Source organism: Dermacentor andersoni, chromosome 1 (assembly GCF_023375885.2).
Source record: "Dermacentor andersoni chromosome 1, qqDerAnde1_hic_scaffold, whole genome shotgun sequence".
Classification (NCBI taxonomy): domain Eukaryota; kingdom Metazoa; phylum Arthropoda; class Arachnida; order Ixodida; family Ixodidae; genus Dermacentor; species Dermacentor andersoni.
Genome location: NC_092814.1, coordinates 240,233,272 through 240,254,200, shown reverse-complemented (window position 1 = coordinate 240,254,200; position 20,929 = coordinate 240,233,272). Strand labels below are relative to the sequence as shown.

The 20,929-nt window shown below is 42.4% G+C and overlaps 1 protein-coding gene across 2 annotated transcripts in view; it reads left to right on the top strand.

The window, feature by feature from the left end:
* TM9SF3 (transmembrane 9 superfamily protein member 3) overlaps positions 1-20,929 on the top strand; it is a 121,650-nt gene that overhangs the window by 89,134 nt on the left and 11,587 nt on the right. For both annotated transcript variants that reach the window (XM_055063544.2, XM_050196183.3), the window contains exons 10-12: positions 7,400-7,608; positions 17,096-17,242; positions 17,307-17,390. In XM_055063544.2, coding sequence (XP_054919519.1) covers positions 7,400-7,608; positions 17,096-17,242; positions 17,307-17,390 — 440 coding nt within the window. The remainder of the gene's footprint in view (positions 1-7,399; positions 7,609-17,095; positions 17,243-17,306; positions 17,391-20,929) is intronic.

The following is a 20,929-nucleotide window of genomic DNA, read 5'->3' as shown; positions in this document are numbered from 1 at the left end:
AGCCCAGACCTGTTGCCTTGCGACTTCCTCATTTTGGGGCAATTGAAAATACAGCTCAAGGGAACCAGATTCGTGTCGGACAATGATGTGAAAGAGTCAGTTACAGACTTTTTGAAGCAGCAACCCAAGGAGTTTTACGAGACGGGAATCACGCTACTCGTAGTCAGTGGGACAAATTTCTAAATGCTCACTGAGAATACTTTTAAATAAAGTACGCATTTGTCATATATTCAGAACTGAGGTGAAACAGCGCGAAAAAGACGAGGACACAAGGAAACAAATACCACAGACAGCGCTTGTCTGTGGTATTTGTTTCCTTGTGTCCTCGTCTTTTTCGCGCTGTTTCACCTCAGTTCTAAGTATGAACCAACTAGCCCTCATCAAGATTTTACTAGAGTCATATATTCGCATTGGCTCACTTTCATTTGACTCACCCTCGTATATTTTGCAGAACTACTGCTTTTTATATGTGCTCTCTGTTATGACTATAATTTCGGTGCAATTACTCACCATACACAACCGGTGACAGCTGCTCCTGAGCAATACATCAGAACAAATGACAGCGTCATTGAGATTTTTCCCTGGCCGTTGTATATATACAAAAATGTAAACAAGGTTCTTGGCTGACAAAGTTTCATTAAAACATTTGTCCTCAACTTGTTCATTTCACGGCTTTTACATTTTTCATACCAGCGGCATGCACTGCTTTGCTGGTTTCAAACTGATACAGTTGTAAAGTTCGTGTGATATTTTCTTTACTTGTTAAATAGACAAAAAAAAAAACTTAAGCGTTGATATCAGTTATTTCGGAGACAGTTTTGGGGACATAAGGGTGTACTCTTTTATACATATTTTACTTGTCTTGACAGTGCGTAGCGTTCAAGAATGCGTTTGCAGCATCTTTCACAATGGTAATGCAGTTACTATTCATGTATTTGATCCCTCGACAAATTCTATAAGGAGGAGGCTGAGCTGCAATGTGAGCCCCCCCCCCCAAACGAAATTTCTGGCTAAGCCACTGGTGGTCGGTACTGGGTCAACTAGGCTTCGATCGTTTTCGTCTCGATCAGGTGCCGGCAACATGGCTGACGACCATACCGCGATAGAATATCGCTATTTCTGCTCAACTCGATGGTCAAATTAGCATGCAGTCATGTAGGCAGAGTCCGAATTATTGAACGTTGTTACTTAAGGTGTCCGAAATTTCTGTCGTTCCTATACATGAAGTTTATGGGCCAGTGATGGTGTCGCAAAGCAGTCCGAATAAGCGAGCATGTCTAAATTATGGGTGTCTTAATAATCGTCCAGCATCAGTTCTGAACTAGCCATTTGCTGAGCAGAGGCTGCAACATTACGAAGAAAAGCGGACCACTGAAAATTACCTAGGGGTTATCTAAAGCAATGCTTGAGCATTACCAGGATCTCGTAAAGACTGGCCTGGCACAGAAGAGCATTGATGACATTGAGCCCAGCCAGGCGCTTCTAACTGATGCTCACTCTAGCCTTGCTGAAAACATGGCTAAGCTGGCAGCTGTCTGTAAAGTAATCATAAGATGCAAAAGGCAATGTCTGAGCAGCTTCACTTATCGTACTTACTCGATTCTAATGCGCCCTCGATTGTAACATGCACCCGTTTTCCGAGACTTAAAAAAAAGGGGGGGGGGGGGAATCGCCCTCGATTTTAACGCACACCCGTTTGCCGAGACCTAAAAGAAAAGCCCTTTACAGTACCCTGGACCTTATTCTTTCATACACGAATACATCTTTCTCTCATTTGGAAAACAAGTAATTACTCCCAATACACTAAACTTGCGATAAATAAAAGAAGTCGCAGTTTTGCCTGAAAGGTGAAGCATCAGTTATGATAGAAAATTAGTAGACAGCTATACGAAAAGTAAGGATAGCAGTTTTATCGGCCATACAGTAAAACCTCGTTAAACCGTACCCGCTTAAACAGTAGTTCCGTTTTAAATGTAGTAAAGTCAAATCCCCGACTCAGCGGCCATTGAACATAATGTGTTTTGTATCCGCATAAACCGTACCAGCTTACTGCGTACGTATCGGTTAACACATAGCGTTTGCACTTTTCGTCGCGCAAACACGGTGGTACGTCGTCTCCATCGGGCCGCCAGGCAGAACAACAAGCCTTAGAGATCAAAACGGCCTCCAAGCGCCCTGTGCGTTTGTATGTGAAGCCACATCAACATCATCATTTCGGCGCCGTGCCAGAGAGCGTTGTGCAAGCAAGGACTCGCATTATTGCCGAAGCTTGGATTAAAAAAAGACGCCGGGTGCTCAGCATAGAAGACATCGTTCGTGCTATGGAACGTGACACGAAGGAGTCGGCACTGGCATGCGACATGGGTCTACTGTTTACTACAGTGTGTGGCATTTTGAATGTGAAGAAGTTGCTCGGCAGCGCTGCTACGATCGCGAAGAGATGTCGGCTACGAGGTTCGACTTTTCGCCATCGTTGCCTTTGTTGTTGCCGAAGTTTCGCCTAGTGACATTGATGAGGGCGACACGGGAAGCAACAGCACGAGCGACTCAGGCCCGACAGTGGCAGAAGCTGCGCGTTACGTCAGCCTCATGAATGCAATCGTCGCGACGAGAACAGCACCCTGCAATGAAAAAGACGCTCCGTGACTTCTGCAGCGCTACCGCACCCGTGCTCGAAGAATATGCACCGCCAACGAGGAATCTGCTGTGCGAGTGTTTGCCGAGAAGAGGGGGCTGGCTGAAAAGCTGGCTCACGGCTTCAGTAAGTTTGAGGCCGCTGTCATCGCTACTAGGCCATTGCAGCATCAAACGAAAATGACACTTTTGTCACGCGAAGTGAATAAATACTGCATCTCTTTTTCCCCTTTCATCGCACTCTCTCTGAGTTCCATTTTTCACAAGCAAGTGGGCGATCTCATGCTATTTCGGTTAAGCAGTGCTACCGTTAAATACGTATTTTTTCCGAGCTCCGGCCAACTATGGTTTAACACCAACCTAAGCACACGTACTACAGCACATGGAGAAAGATACAGCAGCTAGGCTAAAGTGAACTAGACTATTGAGTATAAAGCTAGGCTCGAAGCGCATGTGAGGTGGCCATTTCGAAATGCCGATGCCGATATGGTAACACAAATTTATGGTCGTACTCGATTCTAACGCACAGGCTATTTTTGGACCTGCTTTATCGGAAAAAAGTATGTGTTAGATTAGAGTAAATACAGTAATTTGAAATAAACGAATTACAGCAGCCTGTGTGAACAGGCTTGTCGTCTTCATTTAAATTTAGGTTCAAATTTAGGTTTCCCTTTTTTCTATTTAAAGGCAGAGCAACGTTATTTTGCAGCAAACAACCACTTTTTGAAAGGACACTTGTCAATTTTAAGTGTTCGAAAGCGTCTAGGAAATGTCCAGCAGTTGGCATTTATTTGCTACAAAGTGCTATGAAATCATTCTATAGGGGCTCCCAACTGCTCTAAAATCAACATTTTGCTGCTTTAAGAATTGCTCCAAATCTCAGTTCATCAGTGGCGTACGCCGCTGCGAATGGCCACCTCTATACGTCCTGTTATGTGAGCATGTAGTACTGAGGTAGAGCTCCTACGCAGTGGCATTTGAGATATTGAATGTGCCGTGAAGTATAATTTTTATATAACTAGTGAATGTCTTACTATTTTGCACGAAATTTTCAAATGTATTTTTGTACTGTTTGATACAGACAACAGAGTTATGTTATTTTATCGTAGTGTTTCTGTTCTGCCTTGACTGTTACCGCTACTGCTTCACCCAGGTATGGGGTTCATCAAGCACGTGGCACCAAACAATGTCAATAACGGTACAACAGCAATACTATGCTAAAATGCTCTATGTCAGTGCCAGCTGGTATTGCTAACAATAGTACAGTGCTAATGCTATGCTAAAATACTCTAATAATTCAAAATATCCAGGTCCAGTATAAGTGAGACATCATTGTGTACATGTGCATAACAAGGCAAAGAAGACATGACTAGGAATATCAAAACCAAAAATATTAGAATATGTAGTAAGGTAGACACTGCTATCAAGTCTCTTCTAGCAACATGAATTCACACAGTGGTGTAAGAAGCTGCTTAAGTTGACTCTTGTTACAATGGACCTTGATAATCCGACAAAATACATCTGTTTTATCAGAAGTCCGTAATATTTGAAACGCCTCACTTCCGAAACTTTCGTCGCGATGCCTAACGACTTTATTGCAGAGTGAGTCATGACCGTCCAAAGTAAAGAAAAAAACAAACCAAGACAAAAACAAAAAAGTCTCTGTTTTGCCCGAGAGGCAAAGCAACTATTGCGATAGCAAATTAAGCAAGATAAGCGCCCAGCAGCAGCGAGCGAATTGGCCTTCATGCCGTCTCTTGCATTAACACTAACTAAATGATGAAAGCACAATGCATACGAAGCTACACCGGCACTGGGCGCACTTCGGCCACATCATAGATTGCTTTGAAGATGAGGCCCGCGTGTGCGTGCACTTCGTTCACATTGCAGATCGCTTTCAAGATACGGTGGCCGTGCCGTAAGCAGCAGCCTTCGGAGTAGAACCCCCCCCCCATGCCTCACGTGTGAAAGAAGACTGTGCATTTCAGCCCACCTTCCTCCCTCGCGCGCGTGATATCGAGCATTGATCGTCGGCTGACCCTCACAAGTCAGTTATCAGCCTGTGTCGACATGGCAAAAGTATGTTTTATACGCCCGATTTTGAAAAAATTGCCCCTAATTTCGTCCGCTGTGGCCAATGGTCCGTTGTAGCACGGTCCAATAAAAGCGAACTTCGTTGCATTATTAAAATAGGTAGAACAAACTAAGGCTGAAATGTGGTCTGTTATATCCGAAAGTCTGTTGTACACAGGTCTGTTGTAACAAGCCTAGACTGTATGTTTTTTTTTTTGGTCCCCTCCTGAAGTGAGCTTAGTTCCATGTCATTATTATGTCTGTGGTTCACTTCTTTGTCCCCTACCTCTGTGGGGGTTATTTTAAGTATGTTTGATGTTGTCCACATTCTGGTATTTTGTTTACACTTCATTGTGGCATCCACAACATTGCCACTAAATATAAATTATTCTTGCATGATCACCAGCATTCCCTTGTCTATTTTTGGTGTCCTTACTGCAGCATTTACTGCCATGTTGATGAATGCTGTCCATATTATTTTCAGTTGAAAATACGACTGAACACTCTTGTTCCTTGTTGCCAGAGCATGCCAGCTCCCAAACATTGCCATGAATGAAGGCTGGCAACTATCTTTAAAAGCTGTAGGTGCCGGCAAACTTAACGATGAGAGTGGTGGCCTTTGTTACAAAATGTTGCACCTTCACATTGCACAGTCATATGTTAACAAAGCATTACTGAGGAGCATTCTGGTGACTTCCTTCTATAGCTTACTTTCTCTGTGTTATCTGTGCCCTCAAAATATTTCAAGTTTTTCATGTGGGTGCTTTGTCTGTTAAGCTGTAGCTAGTTGTAACTGGAAAGGAACTGCATGCATTGTCTGCGCATTGGTACACATTGTGCCATTGCGTGTGCGGCACATATCGGGCAGGAGATTGTTCATCAGTGCGTGTTTTGTGCACCTGGTGATCACATCTTGGAATTCCATGCACCACTGCTGCTACTCGCATTGACATTCTATGGTATGGATAGGCATGGTTGTATAGGCTTTTTGTCTTGCATGTGTCTAGGATTCGAGACTGGAAGAGATTGCCTTCTGGCGAGTTGCTTCATATTGCTAAGCCTTTGGCATACTTGTGGTGTATAAAAGGGGTTCAGCCTTTGCTTGACCTGGCCTTAGTCAAGTCATTGGCTCTCTATTCTCCTGCGTGATTTTTTTACTGCATTGCATCGGTGGTCAGCTGACTAAAGAAACAACTGCATGATTTACATTTTATTAAGCATTCTACTTCAAGATTAACTCTTATTTTCTTCTGCTATGCCACATGCTAGCTAATGTGTAACTGTTGTAGTTTTGTCGCCAGCTATTGTTAGACCTCTTTCATCTTTTACTGAGTGCACACTTTTAAGCTCCTTTTGAAGCTTCTGCACTGTCTTCTGCCTTGTACGTGTGCATTTTTTTTCCTTCTTTTTTTGCTATTTTTCTTTTCTGGTCTACTTGTTTTTTGAGCTACTACAACATGTTAAGTATTTCTATCAACTTGGAAATTCAGCCTCCCAGCTCTGCATGTCCCATCTTGCAAAATTGCCATTGTTGCTCAAGCTTGTGTACTATTTTTGAAAAAGAAAATGTTCAAGGAAATGCAAGAGGCTTACATAGTCACAGAACATTCTTTGGTAACTATATTTTAGCCCAATTTTGTTAATAGAAAGAACCATAAGATATAAAATGGGATTAGAATCCGCACACTGCCACACAGTTTTCTGTTTTATGAGAATTACAAAACTCTTGTGAATGGGCAGGCACATTCAGCCCACTCACTAGCTGAAAACTGCTGTTCACAGCAATGTCATTGTAAATGCACAGCTTATGTGACTTTCTCATATCTCCTTTTGTTTGTATGTTGTAACCATTTTTAATAAAAAGATTTGTTTCTTTTAGCTTCTGAACGTTCACTAAGATGCGTCTCATTGAAGTCCTGTTGTTCTGTTAAAATAAATATGGCTAGCCCTTTAAAACTGCCCCCTCCAAGTTTGTCAGTCCGTGCAACTGACATGCAGCTTATGCCCAGTTTGTTTTGAAACATTTCAATCATCACTTTATGTCCGAGATCAGCATCTGTTTTATTTGCTTCTTCCGGAATTCTTTGAAGGAAGTGATCCAACACTGTTATTCAGTATTCAACATTAGTGAGCTTGTGCATTGTGGAGCATGGGGAGCTTTGAAATGTGTCAGCGTGACTTTCAAAGCTTAGTTGTTGTTGACCCGAGCTTCCTAATCAGCCCCTAATGTCTGTGAACATACTTTTGGTGTTAACTTCAGATCAGCTCTTTGTTCTTTCAAGTAATTTTGGCTGTGAAGAATTTTCTGTAGTAAAACCTCAATCAAAACCTCTGTAGGCTGTTGCTGCTCCAGTGCAACTTTCCATTGAAAAAGACATGCAAGGTAAACACCTGAGTGCATCCATGTAAGCCTCATTGAGGTTTTGTCACGACATTTGTTGGAGCAATACTTGTTGTAGCTGAATATAGATGTCTGGCAGCCATGTTAATAAGCCATAAGCACAACTTTACTCGGTGCCTTGTCTGATCTCATTATTTCAAAGAGCCCAGCAGAAGATTAGTAGTGCATCGACATTGCACTTATGATGTCGTGCAGGCTGTCAGTTGCTCTTCATAAAAATTCTGGTGCATTTAAAATTCCCTTTTGTTTTTTGTGGTTGCCATGCAGTAATTTGTAGTTTGTTTTGTTCAGGTGGCAGTGACATGCATCTGCCTGTTCATCATCTTGCCATTGACACTGGTTGGTACAGTGTTGGGACGTAATCTGGCTGGGCAGCCCAACTACCCATGTCGCATCAATGCTGTGCCACGGCCAATCCCAGAGAAGAAGTGGTTTATGGAGCCTTCCGTCATTGTTGTTTTGGGAGGCATCCTACCATTTGGTTCAATCTTCATTGAGATGTGAGTTTCCATAGCATGCAGTTTTTTTTTCACCTAAGGAAAATGCTTTTGTCTAAGTTGCTTTGGATCACTTTGCACATCACTTGTTTTGATAGTGCTTGCTGTTGGATTCATTCATACTCAACATCCAGGCATATTAGGAAAACATTCATGTGCTTGACTATTTTATTTTATTTATTATTTTTTGTGCATGCATGTATGTGTGTGTTAGAATTGCATGATTTGAATTCAGTGATGGATCAGGATGAACAGGAAGGATTGATGGTGCAACTTGCTTTCATGAGAACAAACTGAGAGCTGATTGTTCTCAATGAGAGTTAAGGAAGTGAGGGCAGCATGACAGAGCATATGCTCACTCTATCACAAGATGTAGAGCTGCTTGAACAAACAGGACCTGCATGTACCCACCGTGGTGATGCAGTGACTCTAGCATTCCACTGCTTAGCATTGCAATTCACTTTTTGGCTATCGAGGCCAAGTTGAGCAATATTGGTACAGCTCAATGCAATTTGGGCTTGAAAGTCGTGCTGCTTTGTACACAAGCATGCGCAACATGTGGCACAATGATCCACAGGAGCAAATGCACAAAAAGATACTCCAGGGCACTGCACCCTGCATCTTTGGAAGGCAGTGCATACTAGGTTTTGGCAACATTGTTAATAGATCGTCATCAGAAATCATCAGAAAGTGGCACAGGCACTGCATAGATATGTCTATGCACAAGGAAAAAGATGAGTCATTGCATTGGCAAGTGCACATTTCTTTGGTGCTTACGACACCTGTTTCCTTGACTAAGCACAAGCACTCCTGCTTGAAGAAAGCTGCTTTAGACTATGTTCATGTGCATTATGAATACACCCAAGTCATACTTTCATGTTCCGATTAAGGTGCTTCATATCTAGTTTCATTACATATACATCGGGTTGTTCGTTTTCGGGTTTCATATACATTATTAAAATCGGGTAGTAAAAATCGGGTGCTATTTTTAAAACTGATAATCGGGGAGAAATCGCGTTTTTTGTGAAACCATTCCGAAATACAGGTTTTTTCGGGTTAAATCTACAGATGTACTAAGTAATACACTCAGTTTATTTTATCAGAAGGTATCACGGGCTTCTTAACTCTAACGCGTTAAAATTGGTGTTTGTTTCAAGCTGGTTACGGGGGGGGACATCAGGGTTTTCTAGCAAATACTCTCCGAAATTTGGCGTTTGTTTGGAAATGAATCGGTAATGATGACAGTAAAGAGCATTGATAATTTCTAAGAAACAAGACATTTTATTCACGAAAAGCTGATCATCGATTTTTTGCACACCCTTGTTTACATACATTATCATCTGCATGTGCTACATGTCGGTCTCCGTTCAAGACCTGTCTGGTCATTGAACATATCTCAGCTAGGAGAAAGTTCTGTCGACGTCACAGCTTCCATTAGCTAGGCACAACAATTTCATTGCAGCATTTGCCAGCCTGGGGTAGCGAGTGGCAGAGTCATGCCAATGAGTTCGACAGCTGTGTTTGTGGGGCTTGCTTCCAGCAAGTACTGGTTGAACTCATGAAGTGAATCTATGTCGTCGGTTGCGGACGTGAACAGAGGTCAGTAGTCGTCAAATGACTGTACCAACAGATGCTTCTGAAATGGATCCAGGATGGCTTCCGTTTTCGTCTTTGTCTGAGATGTTCCGTTCAACAGGGCAGTGCCATTTTATGGTGAGTTTCGTGCAGAACTCTTCACAACATGTTTTTACTAATGTTGCGCTGCTCTTGTGTAACATAGACAAAACAGGTCTGGCCTGATCGCTTTTACCGATTATCGTTGAAAGCTCGCTGACAGTCTGCTGAAGCTTGATGTTTACCAGGTGATCAAAGCTGGGCATCAGAAGTTTTCCGCTTTCAAGCGTTTTCTGTGCGTCTAAATGGGGGCTGAGTGCGTCTCTCATCAGGATTGCCTTCGCATTAACAACTTCTTTTTCAGAAAGTATCACTTGAATAGCTTCCGCTTTGCTGCTATCATGCGAGCTTTTAGCAAGTTCCATTAATGACTTCCACATTTCTATGACAATCACAAGCGCTTTGTAGAAGCTTTGCCATCTGTTCGGGACAACAGGAGGTGGCTTCTTAACATCAGGTCCAAAGAGGCCATTAGAAGCACAAATTTCGATGTACTTTTGGTACAGCTTGTTAGCATTCTTAAATAACGCTCCAAACTTGATGACTATGGATCGAACTGTTTACATGCATGGTAAAGAAATGGCATGGTCAGCACTGACATGAATCACGTGTGCTGAAGCTTGCACATGCAAGATTTGGATCCCTTCAGCTTGACAGATTTCTCGTACCATTTTTCGCATGTACTCCAGTGAGTCTGGCTACAGCCACAACGTCTTTCCACGTCTTGCCTACAGTCAGGAGAGCCTTGCTGACTACGCTGACCACCGTGTAGCTCTTCGAAGCATTTACTCTGTCGACGTCTACCAAAACGCACAGCTTCTTCACGGTTTTTTTTGGCTATAGTTACACAGGAGAGTGTTGGTGGTAGGCACTCCAGTGATGTCTGGGGATTTGTCGAACGTTGACCTTCACTTTCACATCTCACATATCATTGCGGATTTTCACCATGTCCTTGTCAAAAGCTTCTTTCAGTATTTCAGCCGAAGTCTTTGTTGTATTGGCATAGTCTTTGCGGCCTTGCAGTATTTGCGTACGAAGTCCCCCAGAGGTCTGTCCGCCTGGTGCATGCTGATTCCACTGTACGCTAGGGCACGAACGAAGTCATAGACTATGCTGTCTGCTTCAGTTTCTTTTGCACATTGTCTACAGGACATATTAAAGAGCGTCTGCTGAGATGTTCCCGCCTTCTCAGCTTCCTGGGTCGACATCTTGAACTTCTTATGACGATATCACACTAGATGCTCGCAAATTCGGTCGTAGGGCTTCTTCGCTGGATTGGTGACCATCTCGGGGTTGCAACATTTGCACACTAACACGTGGCTGCCTTCACTCTCTTTCGATGCAACCTGGAGATCTTCACGCTCTTTGCACCAGTCGTACAGTGTTATTCGTTTTCTTCCTGTCTCCACGCTGAATTTTCCCGTGCCGCATACTGGAGCCTTATGTTCGCGGCGGTGGCTTTGCGCTCATCAGTCTCCCTTGTAATGGGAAGTGAGGATGGCAATCATGCATCTCATTGGTCAGAGTTTGCACTCTAAACCAATCAGATGCATGATTGACTTCATTGCCAGTTCCTTCTCTCCAGGGCTTCTTCCTGGCTTCTTTCCCTTCTATTGTGGGCAGTCAAAAGTTCCTTCCGCATGAAAGCCATGGAAGCAGGTGCACATACCCGAGACTAATCTGCAGTAGGCGAAGTGCTGTTTTTTTTTTTTCTTTTTTTTGTCCTAAATTTGTTACTCCCTGACTGGCAACCATGTGCTCGCAACGTGGTCAGCCTCAAATGTGTTTGCCCCTTTCCTTTGCAAGTCTTTTATGTTTTCTTTTTGTGTGTGTGTGCACACACAAACTCACGCCAACCTTTCGAGAAAGTGGGGATTAAAAAGTGCAGCGGTAGAAAACAATATCTACTCTCCAAGCAGCTGGGTGAGAATGCGCCCGTTTGTTTATATTGGGCGGGGCGCCCGGAGAGAACGGCAAACCGTCAGCGCATGATTGTGCAGATCGCTACTGGGAAGGTCCATTCGAGGGAACTTGATTCTCCTGAAACATCGAACAACCCTACATATACATGAACTGTGGTTTTGGTGAATAAAGGTAGATAAAGATGTTGCATTTAAATACGTGTGTGTGTTTTTCTGCTACATGTGGCTGCATAGAGATCACTCAGAATTGTCCATGCAGGGCAGTTTCACATGCGCAATCACTGAAAGTTCAGCATGTTACAGTGGGATCAATGCAACAAGTGTGCAGACTTTCACCACTGAAACGTTTGAAATTTTTGTCCTAATACGATAGTATTGTCACAGGATATTGTCGTAGAGGAGAGAAACTTGTAAATAAATGTTACATCAACATATTTTAGACAGCGTTATCTATATATATCAAGCTGTTTTTCCATTATTTTAAATTTTATATGCTCAAACCTTGATGTAATGAAGTTGCACTTGCTGCAAAAAACTTCGTTAAATCACAAATTTTGTCAGTTGAGGTTTTAAAGCTTCAGCAGTAAAAATAGGTTCACAAATTCCTAGAACATTCCTCGTAGATGGTATCTTGTCAGTAAGCACTTAGGAACAAATTATCGAAAGCAGGTCATGTGCGATGCAGATTGCACCGAGAGCAATGCATTGGTGTGGCTCATGGCGGCCAAGATATGCATGTGACGTGTCGCCGTAAAGCTTGGAAGCCATGATTGACCGCACTTGGTGCCTCCAACTATTATCAGATGGCAGCCGTAAATTATAAACAAAAGTGTAAAAAGATACAAATATTCATCCTCCTTCAGGAAAAAGAGAAGTCGCAGTTTTGCCAGAAAGGTGAATAATTGATGGAGATAGTAAAGAGAAAACTAGCGAAGCAAGGTTCCTAGTCTTATCAGCCATATAACTTGCAGCGAACATCCACTTACTAATTAAATTAACAAGCATGGGCACATTCACTCAAGGGCAAACATGAACAGATCTCGCTTGATCTCCACAGACATTTGCTGCCACAACATTGGCGTGATGAAGAGTGCCGCCAGCAAAGAGTGAACTCTTCATGCTGTCTTTCACTTCACCGTATCTCGGAAACTTGAGATAACTTGACGTCCAGCAGTAGGCACACGGGAACACAGCATGCATCAAGGCACCAGCCATCGCGGCTCTTGCCGTAGATTACCTCCATGCACTTGCACGTGGCCTGCATATTCGCTCAGCCATGTGGATTGCCATATGCAGCCAAGGCCAGGCTAGAGGAGGAGATGTGCACGCTAACGGTAACGGAACAGAAATGGTAACAGAAAAAAGAAATACTGTTTCCAAAGAAAATTACGTTCAATGCAAACATATAAAGATAACATACTGAATCAGCACAACAAATTTACATCTAGAGCTGGCAGGAAAAGAAACAGCAGTTACAAAGAAGTGCATCCAACAGGGGCATACAATTATTGCATGCTCAAGCAGCAACATTTTACATAAGTGAAAAAGATCACCTGTAGCTGAGTGAAATAGGTTCTTAACCGTTTGTTTGTAAAATTTCCCATGTTATATTTTTTAAGTACAACTGGCAGACTGTTTCAAAGACTGGGTTTTGTATTAGGTTCAAAAACATGGAATAGACCAGGGTTCAGGATTTCGAGTTAAAATATTGCTAAAATGTGGTTGCAGGGATGCTTTCCTTGCCATAAAATGTTTACATTCAGCATAGGAAAATTAAAACCAGTTCAGAATAGGACACTTGTAAAAATTTACGAATTGAATAATGTTCTACGTCTGCAACGTATTGCAGACTTTTCTGTAAATTTTTTTGGTCCTACGAGATTGCTATAACCTAAATGCAATGAAAATGAGGCGAAATATTACTGAATTCAAGTTTTAGTGGGGATTATCATACAGCAAGCAAACAGCATACCCGAAGCAGCAGATAACTTGGATCTGAGGTGGTTTACATGAGTGCCCAGTTCAAATTACTTGATAAATATACAGCTAGAATTTTAAGTTCATTCACCAGCTCAGTTTCAATATTAGAAAATTGAAGCAAATGTTTGAGTTGAAAAATAATGTTCCTAGGTCTAAATAATATAGCTTTAGTTTGTGCTGGGTTGATTTTAATACTATTTGATCTTGACCTTGATTGCAGTTTGACAAGGAGTTGGTTACATTTCAACCCCAAGTCATTTGCGTCACTGCAAAAAAAAAAAAAAAAAAAAAGTGGGCAGCTATTATCTGCATATATAATGAAGTGCACGGCTGGGCCAACATTTACAATGTCATTTATGAAAACATTAAATAGTAAAGGCCCCTGTACGCTTTCTTGGGGCACTCCACTAACATTTGTTAACAGGGATGATTTGTGTTCAGTTATACACACGCACTGTTTTCTATCCTTTAGATGCGATGTCAGTTACCTGAGTGCATTACCACGTGTTCCATACTATGACAGCTCCTATGCCAAGATATCATGATCAAGGCAGTCCAAAGCCTTACTGAAGTCTATGAATAGACCTGAAGTATAAAATAGGCCAGTGGCCATGTTCTGCACTAGATGTTCGTTTAGTGTGAGTAATACTGTTTCTGTGGAGTGGCCTTTTCTAAAACCAAACTGACAGTCGGTCAAAACATTGTATTGGGATAAAAAGCTTGATAGGTGAGAACACGAAATATTTTCAAAACCTTTCAAAAATCCTGGGAGAACAGATATATGCCTGTAGTTATGAATCGCGCTTTTGTCCCCATATTTATAAGTGACGGAGACCCTGGCCTTTTTCATACCTAAAGCAAACATTCCTGATTTGCTAGCTAGGTTAAATGTGTAAGCTAAGGTTGGTGATATCAAATCTAGAACGTATTTCACTTGTTCAACCTGTAAATTGTTTACATCAATGGCTTTGCTGTTGCTTAGGCTCATAAAAAGACTATGTAAACTTACTTTTCATCAGTAGGCATAATAGATATGTTGTTAACACTATTATTTAGGTAGCTTTATTTATTTAAAACCACATTTATTTGGTGCAGCAACATTTACAAAGTGCGAGTTGAAATGCCCACAAGTTCTACGGTCACAGGCACTTTTCACTTTGGGCAGCATGTTTTTCCTCGGACAGATAAAAATTTCCGTTCATCACCTTCCACACTTAATCAGGATGTTAATCAGTTATGTCGGGGAATACAGCGTCGTAATGCGCCAGCCTTGCCGAAGTGAAGCATTTAGCTTGGTCCTTACAGCTTTACATTCTTCAAAATCTTCCTGTGGTCGAGAGTGTAAAAACGTGTGGTAAAGTTTTTTTTTTTTATTCATTGTTTTTACGTGTTCTTTGGTGACCCATGGTTTTCAGATTTTTCTGGTTCGTTTGAAAGTTTTAAAAGGAAAGTAAACACTATAATTACGCACAACAGCCCCGATCAACTCAGAATGTGCCTCATTACTGTCCTTTTTTTCTTCTCATTATCGAGGTCCAGTGCATCGCTGGACATTCTGAAATGTATCGATTTTTCAAATGAAATTTTGTTTTGAGCAGAGCAGGTCATGAATACAGGACAGTTGTCACTCAAGTTGACTAATAGTGTGCCTGCACTTGAGATTAATAATAAGCAAGTCAAGAGCAGATGAGGTTGTGGCCGTAACCCTTGTTGGTGTTGTAATTATGTTAGTAAAGTCTTGTCGTTAAGTCATGTACAGTCTTTGTCTTCTGATACATTGATATTGAAATCTCCGGCACATGTACAATAAAATTTGTTTACCGAAGCATAATCGCAAAGCTTATAGAAGAAGTTCAAAAAGGGTTCAGTGTTTCCTTTAGGTAGACGATACACAACCTCTTTACCGGTTTTTAACGTCAGGATCTCGTAGTTCGGAGTTGCAGTACTAAAATCATTTAATATATTGCACTGATGGAATCCTCCTATCTGCGTAGGAATGCCTCCACCACATATATTGGTACAACAAAACAGTTGTACCCATCATTATTTGGTGGTTTATTGTCATTAAAGAACCAAGTCTCAGACACCATTATTATCGTAACGTCAAAAGCAAAATCACACAAAAAGGAATAGATTAATAGAAATGAATAAGACAAATAGAATAGATGAATTCGAAATGAATTAGGCAGTACATGTTTCCAGCTCTAAAAATCACTCTTGGTGCCTTTAACACACAAAAGCGTATCCTTTGAGATTGCCTACTGTTACTCCAAGCAGCCTTCGTATGGCCTGCGAAATTGGCTACTGTTACTCTGAGCTGCCATGCACCCAGCGGCCTATGCAAGTTCTTCACCCACACAACAGATGGTACAGCAGTGTATACTGCATACCACGCACCTATGCGTATACTTCGAGGAGTGCAATTATCCCGTTCACATGACAGCATTTTTGCGCTCAAGCTTTTCATGTGGAGGCACGCATGCAAATAATGACTTCTGCCTCAGCCAACATTACCTTTATGTTTTTTTTTTTTTTTTGCTGGATTTATTATCCATAGAAGCTCCAAGTACATGCTTGAAATGGCCAAAAACTTTGTTCCATTGAAACGATGTCACGAAATTCTTTTGTTAAATCGCAAGACAAAAAATATGTGGTTTTCATTGGGGCTAAGATTGCAAAATGAAAATAGTTTGTTACATCCCGCAGTTTGTTAAATCGAGCTTTGTTATATTGAGGTTTGACTGTATATCCCGGCACTGCTACCTGGATGTGGGGCTCATTCATTGCATTTGCATTTAGCAAAACTGCTGTTCACGAATTACGTACCGTAAAAACCGGAATATAAGTCGAACTTTTTTTCAAAAAACCATTGCAAAAAGTCGACCCTCGTTTTATATACCGGTCATTGGCGGAGAAACTACGGAAGTCTTGAAACAATGAGTGGATAAAGTAAAGAGCCGCCTTCGCCATCGCCATCAGTAGTAGCGCAGCGTGGCGACATTGTGGCACCGCCAATTGGCGTTTACATCGTCACAAAGTTATATTGGTTAAAGGCTGCTTTTTCACATTTTGTTTCAAAATGAGCGGAAGCCGACGACAATTCACCGTCGCCTTCAAGAAAAAGGTGATAGTGCGCGGAAACCCACGGCACAGCACGAATTTTGAGTATCCGAAAAGAGCATTCGGTACTGGTGGAGGCAGAAGCAGCAAACCAACAGAAAACGTCATTCCGTGGGCGGACTGCAGAACTCGAAGGCAAGGTTGCGGGGTTCGTCCGAGAGCTGCGCGTAAGATCGCTGCCTGTGACTGCCGAATGCACACGTTTGAAAGCGGTAGAGATCGCGCACGCCTCTGGACTGGGCAGAGAGAAGCACTCGTCATCCGACTCCAGTTCGGACGACTCTGATCAAAGGCGTTGCTCTGATTCGGAGTAGCACTTGCGCACTTCGTGCCCTCCTGTGGACTGTACACCCAGCCAATTTTTAACAATATCGCGCGACCATCGACCCGCATGTTTGTCAGCACCTTATCATCACGGCACAGAGCGGCGAAATAGCGAAAGTAAGTGCACGTGTACACATGCGCGTATTTCATTTGTTTGGCCGCTCAGCGGCGTTAATAAGGTGCTGACAAGCACGCGGGTCGATGGTCGCGCGATACTGTTAAAAACTGGCCGGGTGCACATGCGAGCCGCATTTAAATAAATACTGTCGCTATTGTGCATGAGTCGCATTTGTTTCAAGGTAAGGGTGTCTTTCGGTACTTTTGCCACTGAAAAATATTTTTTTTTTTTTATTTTTAGAATTCCTTAGTTGGAGGATCGACCTGTATTCCGGTCCGACCTATAGTCCGGTTTTTACGGTATGTTGCTATTTCTGAATTGTCTCGCCTTGCATGTTTATTTTCACCTACAGGTACTTCATCTTCACATCCTTCTGGGCCTACAAGATCTACTATGTGTATGGCTTCATGCTGCTGGTGTTCCTAATCCTGACCATTGTGACCATTTGTGTTACCATAGTTTGCACATATTTCCTGCTGAATGCTGAAGACTACAGATGGTACGTTGGCACATGGATATATTTTTTACAGGCCTTATGTATAACATGTTTTCTTATATTGCAGGCAGTGGACAAGTTTCCTGGCTGGTGGTTCCACTGCAGGCTATGTCTATCTGTACTCATTCTATTATTATTTCTTTAAAACAAAGTGAGTAACTTGTTTTATGTTTATGAACCATCATTTGGTGATAGATTTATCTTGCCAGTTATTCTGGTCATTGAACGCTTGTAATTGTGAAAGCAACATGTGATGTAGTTTCTGTGATGCCTTGGTAGATAACCATTTCCACTGGTATACGCGAATGGCATAAAACAGCAAAATGCTGATCTATGCTGTTGTCTTGCTGATGTACTAGAAATGTTGATCTGTGTTAACGTTAATATGACAAATGAACAGAATTCATGCAGGTTCACTCACAAAATATATGTTTAGTTAGGACTCATTCAGACTTGCCAAGATCAGACTTGGGCAGTTTCCCGCTCACTCTAGCTCACATAGATTCTTGGAATAAGTGGCTCACTAATGACATACTGCTGCCCTAGTCAGTGTGTTAGCAACAGACCAACTAGTCCAGCAACATCTTCAAGGGACACGATGTGAGGTATCGAAAATTATGGCCAAAAAATGTATGTTTGAGTATCTTGCAATTTCAGCCTCCTCAACTATTCAAAAAGGTACCAACAAACTTTTAGTCACATCTACCCATTAAAAAAAGCTGAAATTTCTATCTTTAGGTGGGCTTGTGACTGATACCTTAGTTAGTAAAAGCAGTGTACCCGTGGCCACTGTTTTGAAGTTACATTCGCTGCGCGGGGAAAAGCCTTAGCGAAGTGTCGCTACCATCATTGTAAAAGCTGCCTGAGCTCAAGCAATGAAATCAAGGGTGCAATAGGACATGTGCAAAGGCTGATGAAATGAAGCAACAAATTTTGGGCGCTGACTGCAAAGGAAGAGTAACTCAAGGCACTATTTAACAGATCGTGTCACGGGACAACGATTTGCCGTCACGTGAGGCTATGTGTTATCATACGATTTCCTATGACAGTCAGCTTTGCTTCTTGAAACCATTTTCAACAGCCATTCTTGGTGACTGTTGGAAAGTTTTCCATTTCTAGTGTGCACATATGCATCTGTAAATGTCTCCGAAGTTCAGCACATGCTGCAGGGTTGTAAAGTGGCACCCTTTCACAAAGCCAAAGGCCACAGCCTGCGATGGACAACTGACCACGTGCGAGAGTAACTCACGCTATTGGCTTTCCAGGGCACTGCAAGAGGTTGATGCAGCACCTTCTTCCCAGACGCTGGAAGTGTCTGCGTGTTTTAAACAACCACAGCCCCCAACACTCATAGAACTCAATACTGGCCCAAGAAGGATTGAGAGAGTGCTTGAGGAGCTGGGCATATTTGTAGAAAAAAACTGAATTTTTCAATTCTTCGTGCAAGTGCAAAAATCACCTGTGGCAAAGACCGTTAAGTCTTGTCGTTGAGCTGGATTATTGGAAGAGTTGACATTACTAGCACGAGAAATTGAACCATGTTCAACTAATTAATGAAAATTCATTAATCCATAATTATTTACTTTACTGCACATTTCACAATTTATGAATTATATAGCCAGTGAGTTTGCAAAACACATCAACTTGAAATGAATTTCCTGGGCAACGCCACATTTGCCGTAAAGTACTTAATTATAAAGTTAATTAGTGAATTCTTGTTAATTAGATGAATATATGTTTCAATTTTTCGTGATAGTAATGTCTGCCTCTCTGAATCCAGCTCAAGGACTAGAATTGTTATTTGCAACAGGCGATGTTTAAATATTCAGTAAAACTTAAAAATGATCACCACATATACAAATCTTTTTTATAAACAAAGACTGGAATGTAAAAAATAGCTCCACAGTTTTGTACCGTTAAAGGGCCACTCCAGGTCTGGCCATTCTGAGCTGACAAGTTCAGAGCATACAATGCACAATAACGATGGTGCCTGCTAAGTATCACATCGCTACATGCCGCGGAAAAATCTGAAATTTCAAACCAAACGTCGTTTGCCCTTCTCCTCACGACCGCCGCACTTCAAGCTGTAGGGTGATGCACACGTGCTTGTGCACCTACACGTGTGCACCTACACAGCATCTACACACCGTCACAGCACCTACACGTACACGTTTTTGCTGTGACATCGCTCATGGTGACACGTGACTTCAAGAATTATTCAAGGCAACATCTGTTATTGGTGTAATATGTTGCTTGAATAGACGAGTTAAAGCCTAGCAAAATAATAAAACACACAAACCGAATGTCTGCTTTTTTTGTTTTACTTCGCACTGCAGCAAGAAAGATGTACTTCCGTTTCGTCTGCTTGTTCCCACATTGTGCAGTCACACACGCAGCCACTGAAACAATGTTGTTTTCTACCGTGTTCCAGTGCGCAATCATGCTCTGTGATCCGCTTGTATCTGCCTCAGTATTCGTGTAGCATTGACTTATGCTGCTAGTCAGGTGTCCTCGTGCACAGTGGGCAAAATCGTGCGCTGCGCGAAATGAGACAACCGCAACAGCTCATGCGAGACCCCGTCAGCAGAAGTGTGCCACACCGCAAAAAGCGAGGAAAAAAAAAAAATGAAGGCGTATGCATCAAGCAATCCTCGAGTTTCGGTATGGGAGAACGCAGGGAAGGAATTCCACTTGCGGTGGTTAGACGGGGCAAGTGGAGAGAGCGTGTATGTTTACAGTGAAGCTTGCCTCTTGAAATCATGGGTTCGCGGCACTCAAGTATTTATATCTCGGCCATAAAAATTTCGGCATAATGCTTCCCAGAGGACACGTGACAGCTTCCAACATATAGCCGAAGTTTGCTGTGTGGCCTGGTGAGGGGCCCTTTAAGGCCCAACCACATGCATGCGATTTTCGAGTAACAGTGACAGCTGTGAGCGACAGGTTTATATGTTTGTGGTGAAGTTCGCCTCTTGAAATCATGGATTCGCGGCACTGAAATATTTCTATGTCGGCTATTAATGAGTCGATTCGACAATTTTTTTGTGGCAGAACGCTCCCTAGAGGACACGTAACAACTTCCAGCATATAACCGAAGTTTGCTGTGTGGCCTGGTGAGGGGCCCTTTAAGGCCCAACCACATGCATGAGATTTTCGAGTGACAGCGACGGGAAGGAGTGATGGGTTTTGCCGTCGCGGAGGGCGATACGTCGCTGTCGCTTGTCGTGTCACTGGTTTTTGGCCAGTGAGGAAATTTCGCTTCTCGTCCGGAAGTCCATGTGTGACTTCCGCGAGGACAGCATGATTGCACAACAACGTGGCAGCAACCAGTCCGCCCTGGTCTGCTCGCTTCGCTCTTGCAACTTGCGCTATGCTGTGACAACAAAAAATATAGTAAAATCAGCCATCACTTTGTCTCTCCTCAAGGTGAGGCCGAAGTATCTCCATTATCTTGTCGTTATTATTGAGCTCAGTTGTTTGTTTTGACACTGTTAGGCCTGGTGAGTTTTGCTCACAGATGGTGCCACGCCGTTTCATGCTGGAGGCATAGAACGGATTTCCACTGATGATGACAGCATATACTAGTAGATCTAATGCACGTTGGTTAAAAGATTGGCCTCGTAGTATGTTTACAATTTCTTTACGTGCATACGATTGCCTTTATTCAGACAATGTAAGTTTATCGCTACT